At 48.3% G+C, this 15,838-nt stretch overlaps 1 protein-coding gene across 4 annotated transcripts in view; it reads right to left on the reverse strand.

The window, feature by feature from the left end:
• Window positions 1–15,838, reverse strand: part of CROCC2 (ciliary rootlet coiled-coil, rootletin family member 2) — a 993,480-nt gene that overhangs the window by 952,810 nt on the left and 24,832 nt on the right. For 2 of the 4 annotated variants that reach the window (XM_033959484.1, XM_033959480.1), the window contains exon 1: window positions 14,547–14,658. The exons of 1 other annotated variant lie outside the window; for it this stretch is intronic. In XM_033959484.1, the coding sequence (XP_033815375.1) occupies window positions 14,547–14,600 (54 nt within the window). In that variant the 5' untranslated portion in view covers window positions 14,601–14,658. Of the gene's footprint in view, window positions 1–14,546; window positions 14,659–15,838 lie in introns of those variants that run through there. One more of the 4 variants, XM_033959483.1, reaches the window with a different exon arrangement.

A 15,838-nucleotide genomic window follows, 5' to 3' on the forward strand; every position in this document is an offset into this window, starting at 1 on the left:
TTGGCTCTTTGCAAACAAACTCTCCCTCAACATTAATAAATCTTGTAGTATTCTCTTTTCAACCAATCCTAACGAAACAGTAACAGGAAAAATCTGCCTTAAATCTCAGCCTGTAAAAATGGAAACAAAAATAAAATTATTAGGGGTTATCATAGACAAAGATTTAACATTTCACGATCACATCAGTTCAATAGTAAAAACCTGCTTCTACAAACTACGACTTATTCGATCTTTAACCTCCATCCTTGAAACCGAAGCAATCACGACCCTAGTTCATTCCCTAGTCATTTCGCACCTTGATTATTGTAATTCTCTTTACAATGGAATTCCTAAAAAAGAAACCCGACGTCTTCAGCTCATCCAAAACACTGCAATAAAACTTATATATAAACTAGGGAAATATGACCATGTCACTCCTCTTTTGAAAGAAGCACATTGGCTACCCATTACACATCGTATCACTAACAAAACTCTTATGTTGGTCTTTAAAATCAAATCTTCCCATCAACCATCCTTTCTTGACAAACTTCTTATTCCATTTTGCCCATCACGGACTCTTAGATCTGCCTATCCGTTCCCTCTATAAAGGAATTCTTCTATACTAAAAAAACCAACTTTTCTGTAGTAGCTCCTACTTTATGGAACTCTCTGCCATCCCTACTTCGTCAGGATGATAAATTTAAGACTAATCTGAAAACCTTCTTATTTCAAGACGCATTTTATTACTCATGATTCTTCTTTCACCATTCACCTAACCGCTTTAAAGAAGCGCCCCCTCCTCCCTCTGTTCCTTCCCTCCCCCTCCCTCTCACATTCAAACCTTGGTTTGTTTGTTTGTTTTTTCTCTTCATCACTCCAATGTAACTTTTCCCCTTCCTTCCTTGTTAACCTCACTCTTATGTCTGTCATTGTCAAATGTCTTTAATGTTCACTCTCCCCATTACTCTTTCTCTTTTATTAATTTTATAATCTATAAATATAATTTTACCTTGATTTTAACTTTTATTGTAAACCAGCTAGATACTTGTTGATGGTCAGTATATTAAAAATCAATAAACTTGAAACTTGATTATAGCAGAGAACTGAACTTTGAGGAAACCTTCTAGGAGCAGGCTTTGAAGGAGAAAATCCTGAACTCACCCAGAGTTTTCACTTTGGGTTTCTTTTTCAGTTGTGTTTCAGTTACATTTGATTTTTGGGATTTTGCCATTCTGTTTCATTCTGAGATTAAATTTTCTTTTGGAGAACCAAACCTGGAACTGTGTGCATTGGTTCTGGTTTTTGTTGGTTTAACTCATAATTTACTGTGTCAGCAGGGTGACTCCATACTGGGTCACATGCCGGTGCAGTTTTAACTGTAACCACTAGGGGCACTGAGGAGTCCCTTGGCTAGGCTCTAGTGCCAGTTACAATATAGAGCATCCGTCACATAATCTACCCTCTCCAACACCAGCTGGGGGCACATGTCCTTCTCCACCACAGGCTTCTGCCACAACCTGATATGGCAGGCACATGCCACAAAGAGGTCACCACTGCATATAAGAACATAAGAACATAAGAATTGCCGCTGCTGGGTCATACCAGTGGTCCATTGTGCCCAGCAGTCCGCTCCCGTGGTGGCCCCTAGGTCAAAGACCAGCGCCATAACAAAGACCAGCCCTACCTGCATACATTCCAGTCCCACAGGAACTTGTCTAACTTTGTCTTGAATCCCTGGAGGGTGTTTTTCCCTATGACAACCTCCGGAAGAGCATTCAAGTTTTCCACCACTCTCTGGGTGAAAAAGAACTTCCTTACATTTGTACGGAATCTATATCCTTTTAACTTTAGAGAGTGCGCTCTCGTTCTCCCTACCTTGGAGAGGGTGAACAACCTGTCTTTATCTACTAAGTCTATTCCCTTCATTATCTTGAAGGTTTCAATCATGTCCCCTCTCAGTCTCCTCTTTTCAAGGGAGAAGAGGCCCAGTTTCTCTAATCTCTCACTGTACGACAACTCCTCCAGCCCCTTAACCATTTTAGTTGCTCTTCTCTGGACCCTTTCAAATAGTAATGTGTCCTTCTTCAAGTACGGCGACCAGTGCTGGCCGCAATATTCCAGGTGAGGTCGTACCATGGCCCGGTACAGTGGCATGATAACCTTCTCTGATCTGTTCGTGATCCGTTTCTTTATCATTCCTAGCATTCTGTTCGCAATTTTTGCTGCTGCTGCGCATTGCGCAGACGGCTTCATCGACTTGTTGACCGGTACTCCCAAGTCTCTTTCCTGGGGTGTCTCTCTGAGTACTGCACCAGACATCCTGTATCAGTGTACAAGATTTTTGTTACCATCATGCATCACCTTACACTTGTCCACGTTAAACTTCATTTGCCATGTCGCGGCCTATTCCTCGAGCGTGTTTATGTCCTGTTGCAGGTCTTCGCAATCCTCCTGCGTCTTCACTACTCTGAATAACTTCGTATCATCTGCAAATTTAATCACCTCGCTCATCGTTCCAATTTCCAGGTCGTTTATAAATATGTTGAAGAGCACACAAGGCTAGCACTTCAAATTGTCTCTTAAGGACCACATCCATCCAGCAATCATGTGCATCTTATAACATCATGCCACCCTCAGTAGGGAGGGAGGTATGTTTGGTTACTTGAACCACCATGGAATCTACCTTCAGATGACTAAACAGCTGCTGAAATTCTGGAGCCATAGGATAAAGCTTGGACATAATTTTGACCACTTTTAGGGAGACTTCCATAGACTCCCATTGCTCAGTAACTTGCAAGGTGATGTCCGGGTGTGCAGAAAAAAAGGTGATCTGAACATTTGAGCTGTTCATGACCATGCACTAAGATGTCAATAGCTGTTGAGGTTCCAGCTTAAATTCCCTAAGCCCATCCATAATAACATGTAGCACGGAAGCAGACTGGAAAAGTCGGCACACAGATGGTTCTCTCCCTGGTCAAGAGCTGTTATCGTCTTCTGATTTCCGATCCCTACAAAGGAACCAGGGAAGACTGTGCACTGGGACAGTAAAAGCATGGAGCCTGACCTCCAATCATCCCAGTCCTGTTCCTCCTGATCACACAGGCTAGGAGTCAGTTTACTCAGTTGCAGGGAGGTCTCCTGAAGTGGGATCACTCCACGGTCTGAAGCTGATGCTCCTGTTGGCAGAGCAGAGCTTTCCAGGCCCATGAGATAAGCTTTTCACAGGAGATTAACAAAATCCAGGGTAAACCCTTGTAAAGGTGGTCCCATTGACCTCTTCAGGACCTCAGACTGGCTTCTTGGACTCTGCAGTGTCCTCACACTTGCGTTTAATGCCTTCATTAATTGTGTGCTATGGGTGGGATTTCTTCCCTGCCAACCAGGTTCCCTGTAGTTCCCCAGCCCTAGAAGACTCAGAGGAGGCTAAGACTGAGGCTTCTGTCCATCCCTTGCATGCCCCGTGGCACACAGTGCACAGACACTCCTTCATTGACCATCTAGTACATAACTGGCATACATCGCTTAGTTAACTGAATAAGCGATTCATCAAATATTAATAAAAACTTGAACAGGGGTAGAACAGCTTGAGGAGTCCATCCCAGCTGATTTTGAACCAAATCGAGGAGTTTTAAGTAGAATGTGACACTGGGAGGGGCCATAGGTGCCTGAGCCAATCAGGGCCTTAGGCCCCTCCCAGTGCATCCCAGGATGCACCAGGAGGGGGAAGGCTGCCATTTTAAAGAGGTGGCTCTTCATGCACAAGGGAGTGGGCATCCCTCCTGCCTGATTTTCCACCAAAGTTACTTGGGGTGGGGCAGTGTCGGGGGTGGAGAATCCATAAGCTGGGGGGTGTCTGACCCAACCCAACTCCCCCCCCCAGTCCATTAGACCACCAGGATTTTGTTTTGGGGTGGTGAGAGTGGTCAGGCGGATTGGAAGTGGGGAGCTTGGTGTCAGGGGATTTAGGGCTAGATTCACTACAGATAGCGACTCAATATCTGTTGGCCAATTCTGTGGCCAATTTTCCAACAGCAATTGATTCACTATCAAGTTTGCATGCAAATGATTTGCATGGAGATGCAATCATTTGCATGCAAACCCATCGACTCAATCGCTCATTGACACATGGCAGAGCCCTAACAGTAGTGACACATGGCAGAGCCCTAATAGTAGTGACAGGGGAAGCAACCTACAGTCACTGCTGTCAGGGCTTCTGCTTTTTTTTAATGGAATAGATGTTCTGCGTAACTTAAACACATACCATCTGTCCCATTAAAAAAGCCCCCCTTCCCCCGCAGCCCTGAGCCACCGTCCCCCCAAGCCCAAAAAGATGTCAGGAGGGATGCCCATACCCTTCCCCCCTGAAGAAAAAGGCAGGAGGGATGCTCACTCCCTCCTGCCACGAAGGTGCCCGCTCACTCCCCTCCCCCCAAAAAAACAGCAGGAGGGATGCCCACTCCTTCATGCCAAGAAAGACCTCCCCCTCCCCCAAAGAAAAAGGCAGGAAGGGTGCCTACTCCCTCCTGCCACCGGAGTCCCCCCTCCAGGCCCCCGTGCCACATATTTTAAAGTTGGGAGTAGGAGGTACTGAACACACCTACTGCTCCTCCTCCTCTTTGCCTCCCCCTCTTCATGTGATGCATGGGGAGGGGCCTAAGCCCCTGAGTGCTTAGTCGCCTCGGGCTCCTCCATTGGGAAGGGCCTGAGGCATCTGAGCCAATCAGGGACCTCCTTAGGAAGGAGCCTAAGGAAGTCCCTGAGTGGGCATCCCTCCTACCTTTTTATTCAAAGGGAGGGGGAAGTTTTTATGGGGAGGAGTGGGAATCCCTCCTGCCGTTTTTTTCGGGGGTAGGTCTTTCCTGGAAGGAGGAAGTAGACATCCCTCCTGCCATTTGTTTTATTTTAGGGTGGGTCGCTGCGTTTGTTGGGGGTCATTGGGGGAGGGCCGTTAGTAGCGGTGGGGGATTTTTTTCCATTTTTTTTTTTAATGGGGCAGATATTTTGCATGTGTAATACACGCAAAATATCTGTGCCATTAAAAAAAAAACCCCCAAAAAAACCAGGCAGACCTGTCAGTAACACAGTTACTAACAGGTCTACAGCAATCGGGTTTTAGAATCTGTAAAACCCGATGCTAAATAGCCAAGCTCTTTATTTATTTATTTATTTTGATTTCAAGCTCGTCCTTCCCGAAGCTCAGAATGGGTTACATAAAAACATTCACAACGCAGATATTTTACAAAAGTGAGGGTCATGACTGGTCAAAGGGTAGTGAGTACATAAGGGGGAAAAGTGTTGAAATTCAGAGAGACTATAGGGCTCAGAGGAGGGAAGAGAAATGGAGAGGCAGTCGATTGGCTATTTTGCCTGGGGTTTTACTAATTTGCATGGCCGGATCGGAAAGCACAGTTACTTACCGTAACAGGTGTTATCCAGGGACAGCAGGCATATATTCTCACATGTGGGTGACGTCATCTACGGAGCCCCAGCGCGGACAGCTTTTCAAACAAACTTGATTGAAGTTTCAAGTTTGCTACACTGCACCACGCATGTGCATGCCTTCCTGTCCACTAGAGGGCGCATCCCCACCTCGTGGTCCTCAGTTCCATAACCAGCAAAGAAGCCATCCCCGGGGAGGTGGGCGGGTTGTGAGAATATATGCCTGCTGTCCCTGGATAACACCTGTTACGGTAAGTAACTGTGCTTTATCCCAGGACAAGCAGGCATGATATTCTCACATGTGGGTGACCTCCAAGCCAACCAAAAAAGGGCAGGTGGGAGGATGGCAATTTAGGAAAACAGGTTACGTAACACCGACTGGCCAAACCGGCCGTCGCTCCTAGACAAAGTGTCCAGACAGTAGTGTGAGGTGAACATATGAACCGAAGACCAAGTGGCAGCTTTACATATGTCCTCCACAGGAGTAGACCGGAGGAAAGCAACAGAAGCTGCCATCGCCCGGATCTTATGCCCCGTGACTCGACCATGGAGCGTGAGACCAGCCTGAGCGTAACAAAAAGAAATACAAGCAGCCAGCCAGTTGGACAAGGTGCGCTTGGAAACAGGATGTCCCAGCCTATTAGGATCAAAGGACAAAAATAGTTGAGGAACCTTCCGATGAGACTTGGTACGTTGGAGATAAAAAGCCAACGCCCTCTTACAGTCCAGCGTGTGAAGCGCCGCCTCACCAGGATGAGAGTGGGGCTTCGGGAAGAACACCGGAAGGACAATAGACTGATTGAGGTGGAAATCAGACACAACTTTAGGTAGAAATTTTGGATGGGTGCGAAGAACCACCTTGTCATGATGGAACACAGTAAAGGGCGGGTCCGCAACCAAAGCCTGATTCGACGAGCAGATGTGAGCGCAAGTAAAAAGACCACCTTCCAAGTGAGAAACTTAGGAAGAGACTTGTCAATTGGCTCAAATGGAGGTTTCATCAGCTGAGCCAAGACCACGTTCAGATCCCAAACTACAGGAGGAGGTTTCAGAGGAGGATTAACATTAATTAAACCCCTCATGAAACGAACCACCAGAGGATGAAGAGAGAGAGAACGTCCCTCTAGATGCCGATGGAAAGCAGCAATAGCACTGAGATGCACCTGGATGGAAGTTGTCTTTAGCCCAGACTTGGACAAATGCAGCAAATATTCCAGAACCGAGGATACCGGAACCAACCTTGGTTCCAAATGGCGCGAGGTACACCAGGATGAAAATCTGGTCCACTTCTGGGAATAACAAAGCCGAGTCGAGACCTTGCGCGAGGCTTCCAACACCTCCCTGACCGCTGAAGTCAGGGGGAAAGGAACCAAGCCGTCAGATGTAATGACTGAAGATTGGGATGCAACAGCGAACCCCGACTCTGAGACAGCAGAGAGGGAAACACAGGCAGAAGTAGAGGCTCCCTGGCACTGAGTTGAAGGAGCAGGGAAAACCAGTGCTGACGAGGCCAACGTGGTGCTATGAGAATCATAGTGGCTCTGGATGACTTGAGATGAACCAACGTCCTCAAGATCAGAGGAAAAGGAGGAAATGCATAAAGGAATCTCCCTCCCCAGTCGAGAAGGAAGGCATCTGCCTCGAGACGGTCTTGGGAGTAAATTCTTGAACAATAGAGGGGCAGTTTGTGAGTCTCCGGGGAGGCAAACAGATACACCTGAGGCGTCCCCCAGCGGTCGAAGACCTCGCGCAGAACTCGGGAGTTGAGCGACCACTCGTGCGGCTGGAGAAGACGACTGAGTTTGTTGGCTAGACAATTCTTCTCTCCCTGAATGCAAACCGCCCGCAGGAAGATGTTCTGGGAGGTCGCCCATTCCCAAAGGCGCAAGGCTTCCCGGCACAGGGACCAAGAGCCCGTTCCCCCTTGTTTGTTTACATAATACATCGCCACTTGGTTGTCCGTCCGTACCAGGACCACCTGATTGCGCAGCAGGTGACCGAAGGCTCGGGCTGCCAGAAAAATAGCATGAAGCTCCAACACATTGATGTGACAACGACGGTCCTCCGCCGACCATAGCGCTTGAGTCCGCAGACTGTCGAGGTGAGCCCCCCACGCGTACTCCGAAGAGTCCGTGGTCAGGACCTTGCGATGCGGAGGGACGAGAAAGAGCAAACCCCCGGAAAGATTGGAAGAGTTGGTCCACCAACGGAGCGACCGTCTCAAGGAAGAAGTGACCGTTACAGGAAGGGAGAGCGGGTCTCGATCCTGGCGCCACTGGGAGGCCAAGGTCCACTGAGGGAGTCTCAGACGCAATCAGGCAAACGGCGTGACATGAACTGTCGAAGCCATATGGCCAAGTAGAATCATTAGCCGGTGTGCAGAGACGGAGCACTGCAGCAGAATCTGACGGGCCAGGCGAAGCAGAGCCTCCAGTCTCGACGAGGGCAGGAATGCACGAAGGCGAACCGTGTCCAGCACGGCCCCGATAAACTGAAGGGATTGAGCCGGGCACAACTGCGATTTGGGAAAATTTACCTCGAACCCCAGATGTTGAAGGAAGATGATAGTCTGTCGGGTCGCTGAAATAACCCTCTCCCGGGATGAAGCCTTGATCAGCCAATCGTCCAGGTAGGGGAAGACCTGCAGCCCCTGTGATCGTAGGGCAGCCGCGACCACCACCATACACTTTGTAAAGACCCGAGGAGACGAGGCCAGCCCGAAGGGGAGGACTCGATATTGGAGGTGCAACTCCCCCACCTGGAACTGTAAGTATTGGCGAAAGGCGGGATGCACCGGAACATGCGTATATGCTTCCTTCAGGTCCAGGGAGCACATCCAGTCCCCCGAGTCTAGTAGAGGGTACAGGACTGGAAGGGACAACATACGGAACTTCTCCCGGACAAGGAACTTGTTGAGCTTCCGGAGGTCCAGAATGGGGCGTAAGTCCCCGGTCTTCTTCGGGACCAAAAAGTAACGGGAGTAAAACCCCCGTCCCCTTTGGTTCGGGGGCACATGCTCCACCGCCCGAAGGCCCAACAAGGACCTGGCCTCGGACAGGAGAAGAGGAAGCTGGTCTCGGCAGCAAAGAGAAGTCCCCGGCGGATGTTCCGGTGGCATGGACAAGAAATTCAGCGAGTAGCCCTCGGAGATGATCCGGAGCACCCAAGCGTCCGACGTGATCTCGGCCCATGCTGGGAGAAAGGCCTGCAATCGGCCCCCGATAGGAAGGGGGTCCTTTGACAGTGCGGAGGGGGCCCGCCCCCAACCGCACATCACGTCAAAAAGACGGAGCGGGTTTAGACGCTCCTTGCGCCTGAGGCTTTGATTGGGACGCCCTGCCCTGCTGCTGGGGACGTCGGGGCGGAGGCCTGGAGAAGGGCGGCGTCGACTTCTGTGGGTACCGCCGCGGAGGAGGTCTAAACGGCTTCTGCGGCGGAGCCCGGGGTTTGGGACGGACCAATGAGGCAATAGAGCGTTCGTGTTCAGACAAACGCTTGGTCGCCACCTCCAAGGACTCATCAAACAGCTCTGAGCCAACACATGGAAGATTGGCCAGACGTTCTTGTAAGTTCGGGTCCATCTCCAGGGTACGGAGCCATGCCAGGCGGCGCATGGCCACTGCGAAGGCTGACACGCGAGAGGCGAGCTCAAACGCGTCATACACCGCATGGAAGAGGTAGAGACGCAGTTGGGACAAATTAGACATAAAAACCCCAAAATCCTCTTTATGGGAATCTGGCATGACTCCATAATACCTCGGCAACGACTTCACCATCTGTCTCAAATAAGACGAGAAGGTGAATGCGTAATTCAGGACCCTGGTCGCCATCAAAGAGTTAGAATAGAGGCGACGACCAAACTTGTCCAAGGTCCGTCCCTCCCGTCTGGGGGGAACAGCCGCCGAGACCCTGGAAGGCTGCGACTTCTTCAAAGCCGACTCCACCAGTAGGGACTGGTGGAACAGCTGTGCCTTATCAAAGCCCTTGCACGGAACCGTGCAATATTTGGACTCCATCTTAGAAGGCACCGCTGTGACTGTAAGAGGGGAGTCAAGGTTCCTCAAAAAGGTCTGGTTAAGAACCTTATTGAGAGGTAGCCGAGGCGTCTCTCGAGGAGGGGAGGGCAAATCCTGCTCCTCCAAAAACTCCTTTGTGTACTTCGATCCTGCTCCCAGATCAAGGTCCAAAGCCCTTCCCATATCAAGAATGAACCTCGAGAAAGAGGAGGGCTTCGAAGGCGGGGAGGGAGATCGAGTATCGAGTATCGAGGTTCCTTCCCCGTGCCAGACCCCGAGCCCCAAGAAGCCGCATCGAGCGATCTGGATGGGGTCGGGGACCGCCCATGCCCCGAGGAACCCTTGGCATTTGGGCTTCCTCGACCGACGCTTCACCCGAGGCCGACCCGAGGGCGAGGAACCCCGGGAGGACCTCGACGAGGACGAAGAGGAAGAGATCCTCCGAACCCACCGCACCTTGTCCCGAGGCCGCACACTCTGCTCAAGCTGGTCAACCGAGGTCGAGGGCAAGGCCGGGACCGAGGCCGAAATCCCCCCCGGGCCCGAAGTCGAGGGCACCGAGACCGAGGTCACCGACGCCGGGGCAGCCGAGGCCGAAGCCTGCTGAAGGTGCGTGAGGGCCCCGGACAGCTCCGAGGCAATGAGAGCCCGGAGCAAGTCCTGAAAGATGGGAACCCCCTTCATAGTCGGCAGGTCCGGGGCCGTCGGGTGCTCCCTCGAGGGCGACCTCGATACCGAGTATTCCCGCGGGGCACCCGACTTCGGCGCTCGGGGCGGGGCCGAGGACGACCCACCCGCCCCCGCCGAGGAGCTCGAGGATGGCTTCTTCGAGGCTGAAACTGAAGCAGGAAGTGAGGACTTACCCTTCGCCGACTTCGGGGTCGAAGACACCGGCTTCAACGCCGGGGGCTCCCGGGGCGAGGACGAAGGAGTCGAGGCCGAGGTCAAGGCCGGGGCCGAAGCCGAGGCCGACATCGAGGCCTTCCCCGCCGTGGGGTCAACTGCAAAGAGCTCCGCCATGCGAGCCTGATGGCGGCAGAGAGCTCTCCGTTGAAAAGTGGAGCACCGGGAACAGGTGTCGGAGGGGTGCTCAGGGCCCAGGCAACGCAAGCACCACCGGTGAGGATCGGTAATCGACAGGAGCCGATCGCACCGGGTGCACTTTTTAAAGCCCGTCACAGGACGGGACATGGGCCCAAAAACCGGCCGGGAACAAGCGAGGTCCCGCGGCCGCGGCTACCGGGAGCCCCCGGAGCCAAACGAAAAAGACTTTTTTTTTTTTTTTTCGACGAAAACTGAAAGAAATGAAAAGAACAAAAGAGAAAAACACAGCGATCGAGTCAAAAAAGAGACACAGCCGCGGTGACAGAAGGCAAAACTAAGAGCACAATTTCCACAGGGCTTCTGGCTCCACGGAAGAGAATGAACTGAGGACCACGAGGTGGGGATGCGCCCTCTAGTGGGCAGGAAGGCATGCACATGCGTGGTGCAGTGTAGCAAACTTGAAACTTCAATCAAGTTTGCTTGAAAAGCTGTCCGCGCTGGGGCTCCGTAGATGACGTCACCCACATGTGAGAATATCATGCCTGCTTGTCCTGGGATAAAACTAATAACTACAAAACGCATGAACTTTTACACACAAAAAATAGACTTTCCTAACACTAAGAATCTATTTAAACTAGTTAACAATCTTTACGATATACAGGCCTTTTCCCGCCCCACTACAGACTCCCCACCAATGGCCGATGCTCTGGCTGAATTTTTTAACAACAAAATCAATAACCTAAGATCCAACCTAAAAATCTTCACAACCAACCATTTGAACTATCCAGTCGCCTAACACATTGACGAACCCAGGGTAGACATGTACTGGAATAATTTTTCTATCCCCACCTGGCAACAATTCTGCAAACTCTACTCGAAATATCCTGATTCTTACTGCAGATTAGACAGTTACCCACCAAACATCATGAAAGCCGCCCCAGTCACCTTCAAAGCCAAGTTACACAATTGGCTCTCCTCTCTATTACTGTCTGGTACATTTCCCGAGGAGTTAGGTCAGATACTAATCACACCGATTGTAAAAAATCCCAAGGAATCTATCAAGTTGACATTGAATTATAGACCCATTGCGAAAATTCCCTTTTTTGTAAAGCTGATGGAAGGCTTGGTAAGCCAAGATTTAGTAACATACCTGGATAAACTCAGCATACTTCATGACAAACAATCAGGTTTTCGTTCCATGCTTAGCACGGAAACAGTTATTGCTTCATTGCTGGATTTCCTCCTAAACTTATTCAGCCAGGGTTCTAGTGCACTAATCCTTCAGTTAGACTTAAGTAGTGCCTTCGATTTAGTCGATCATGATATCCTAATTGACTGCTTGGAGACAATTGAACTATCCGGGAATGTATTAAAATGGTTCCAAGGTTTCTTGACTAAATGATTGTACCGAGTCTATAGCGATAATAACCAATCCTCCAGCTGGATAAACCCATGCGGAGTACCACAGGGTTCCCCCCATCCCCCACTCTGTTCAACATCTACCTAGCCTCATTGGCGAATCTACTGCAAAAATTAAAAATACATTTTACATCTATGCCGATAATATCACCTTAGTTCTTCCCCTAACAAACCTGACCCCTGAGACCAAGAATCATCTGGCATCAACTTTAAAGCAAATTCAATCTTGGATGACTGAGTTCAAACTGAAACTCAACGCTTAAAAAACCAAAGATACTTCAATTTCCCTGAACGGTCAGAACTTCCCTATTGTCGATTCCATAAAAATTCTGGGAGTGACTCTGGACCGTTACCTCACCCTAGATATTCATTTAGAGTTACTGATCAGAAAAGGCTTCTCAACACTATGGAAACTAAGAACCATCAGAAAGTACTTTGACGCAGCATCATTCCGCTTACTGGTGCAATCCTCCATTTTAAGCCTGCTCGATTACTGCAACATCATTTATCTGGGGTCTCTCAAGAAAACCATTCAAAGACTCCGAATCATACAAAATTCGGCAGTGCGACTGATTTCCGGTATAAAAAAATGGGATCACATAACCCCCTACTACCAAAAACTTCATTGGCTGCCCCTAGAAGCAAGAGTGTTGCTCAAATTTGCCTGCCTATGTTTCAAATCTATTCTTGGTATGGGCCCCCCTATACCTGGTCTCCCATTTTAAATTGGATTGTTCCACCAGGCCTACACACAGAATACATATGTTTAGCCAACCTACAATAAAAATCTGCCGATACAAAAGATTCCTTGACAGAACTCTTGCTTTCCAAGCAAGTCTGGCTGGCTAGGCAACATCATCAAGCACTCCTCATCCTATCTCAACTTCAGAAAACTAGTTAAAACCAACCTGTTTAACTGATTTGTAACCAAGAACTCTTAAAGCCTTATTCCTGTATACTACTTAAATGTACTCGAAGTCTCTATATTGTGACTTTTACTCTGTCTCTCTCCCTCCCTACAAATATTCATGTATTCAAAGACTTCATTGTTATTTTATTCGCTGACTGTCCAGCTCTTCTTATTGTAAACCGCCTCGAACTGCTATGGCTTTGGCGGTATATAAAAATAAAATTATTATTATTATTACTGTAACGTACTTCTCTCAGGCCTCCCGCGCACCCATCTCTCACCTCTTCAATCTGTTCAAAATTCTGCTGCATGACTCATTCTCACATTACAACTCTCCTTAAGTCACTTCATTGGCTCCCCGTCCATTTCCGAATACAGTTTAAACTCCTCTTGTGACTTACAAGTGCATTCACTCTGAAGCCTCCCCAATATCTCTCTTCACTAATCTCCCCCTATGCTCCTCCTCGTGATCTCCATTCATCAGGCAAGTACCCTTCTCTTCCACTGCCAACTCCAGACTCCATCCCTTCTTTCTTGCGGCACTGAATGCCTGGAACAGGCTGCCTGAATCAATACGTTGTGCTCCATCCTTAGAAGTATTCAAATCCAAGCTAAAAGCCGACTTTTATGAAACTGCTTTCAACTCTTAACTTCCACTTACTGCTGTCAGATACCTAAACCCCCTGTATCATTTCCTCTACCATTATCTCCCCAACCTTGAAATGTCCTGTCTAAATTAGATTGTAAGCTCTTCTGAGAAGGGACTGTCTATTGTATGTTAAAATGTACAGCGCTGCGTACGCCTTTCAGCGCTACAAAAATAATAAATAGTAATAGTAGTAGGATAGAGAAAACCAGGAAAAGAACTTAAACGGCTGTGCTATGATTAGCACAGTTTATTACACTGATCTTCTGCAATGCAACACTAGATAAATACAAATGTATTTCCTCATGGAAGGCATGATTTTATCACAGGATGCTAGTGTGAGTCCAGAAAGATGCTTCTTTTATTCTTATTTTATTGGGAGGGTGTGGTGCAGTGATTAGAGCTATAGCCCCAGCACCCTGGGTTCAAATCTCACACTGCTCCTTGTGACCCTGGGCAAGTCACTTAATCCCCCAGTGCCCCAAGTACATTAGATAGAGTGTGAGTCCGCTGGGACAGATAGGGAAAAATGCTTGAGTACCTGAATAATTTGTAATCCGCATAGAATTGTAGGATATGCGGAATATAAATAATAATAAAAAAACAAAACATAGGAGCCTAAGTCCCTTTATTTAATTAAAACATTTATACTCCACCTGAAATCAATAAAAAAAGGCTTCCAAATCCAGCCCCATTAGTGCACAAATGCACACGTTTACCCCCTGCTTTATGGAAGCTCTAAATGTGTGCATATAGTCTACATGTGTAATTGCATATTTTACAAAATATGCAGGTGCAACACAGCTCTGACCCTACTCTTAAATTGGGCCTCTGGGAACACTTACACACCATCTGGTCAACATGCCTATATCACCACTTAGTTTTATAAAATACCCTTTTCCACTTATAAAACAAGTTTTAATGCGCAGAGAAACTTCACTATGCCAAACATAAAGATAATTGAGAAGCACATCGAATTAGCACAGCTGGATAGGCATCTGTCATACATTGGGTCCTTAGGCACATGGCTAGATTGCCTATGCCTTAAACCTGCCCTGACACTTCAAGGCATAGGCAAAATCTTCGGACTAACCTGAATCACGGCCTCCAGTCTCGGCTTCTCCTCTTCTTCGTCAGAGGAACTCATTGCAAAGAAACCTGGAGCCTGTAAGCGACTTGCGCCGTTTTTTGCTCCAACTACTATAGCAGCATGTCTCCCAAAGCAAGCATTAATTAATTAATTAATTAATTGTTGTATTAAGATGCTGTTGGACGCCCCGAGCGCTTTTCAGCTCACTTTGCAGAAGTTTGGAGCAATGTTGCTGGCCGGCGGGCGCGTGGAGCTGGCCCGGCGCTGGTTACCACGGAAACCAGGACGCCGCTTGCAGCGCGTTGCCATAGAATCACAACGCTAGCCTGGGAGTTACCATGGTGACGAAGGACGCCGGCAGTTTCTTACAAAATCACCGCCTCCTTTGTCTCTGTCTAACAACACTGTGCAGACAGTCCACACTCGAGCTGCAACGGGCGCTAGGAAGAGAAAAGGGGAGAGGAGAAAGGCAGGAAACGGCCAAAGGGCAGACAGAAGGATTAGGATGAGGTAGCGCTTCTTCTAAACAAGGATAGCTGAGGCTAATAGGCGAAGCACAAAAAAAGGCTTCCAGACAGTATTCTACCCCCTTTCTTTCATGAATTCCTTCAGCTCTCAGAGGGAAGGAACTGAGACAGGGAGCCATGCTGCACCTCTTTCCAGACCTGGCAGCCTTTCCCGTGAAACCTGTTCTCTGTACTGGCAGTTTGCCTCACTCCACAGGAATGAATCTGATTCACCGAGTCCAGCATAGTCTTCTCATACCCTACCTCTGTTCCTGACAGTGAGTTTCTGAACCATCGGTAATAGTATTATATATTAAAACCCAACGATATCAGGAACATGATGATTTGTAACATCAAATCCCAAATCTATATCTCACCTAAATAATTTATTTCAAATTATATTACATTATAAAATTATTAACATACATTATATGACCTATGTGAAGATCACAGCTTTCCACAGCAAGATTGCACACAGTGTTGTAGAAACGTGGAAACATGATGGCAGATAAATGTCAAATGGCCCATCCAGTCTGCCCATCCGCAGTAACTATTATCTCTTCCTCTCTCTAAGAGATCCCATGAGACTATCCCAGGCTTTCTTGAAATCAGACAGTCTGTCTCCACCACCTCTACTGGGAGACCATTCCACGCATCTACCACCCTTTCTGTAAAAAAAAAGTATTCCTTAGATTACTCCTGAGCCTATCACCTCAACTTCATCCTATGCCCTCTCATTCCAGAGCTTCCTTTCAAAAGAAAGAGACTCAACTCATGCACATTTATGCC

Source organism: Geotrypetes seraphini, chromosome 9 (assembly GCF_902459505.1).
Source record: "Geotrypetes seraphini chromosome 9, aGeoSer1.1, whole genome shotgun sequence".
NCBI classification, from domain to species: domain Eukaryota; kingdom Metazoa; phylum Chordata; class Amphibia; order Gymnophiona; family Dermophiidae; genus Geotrypetes; species Geotrypetes seraphini.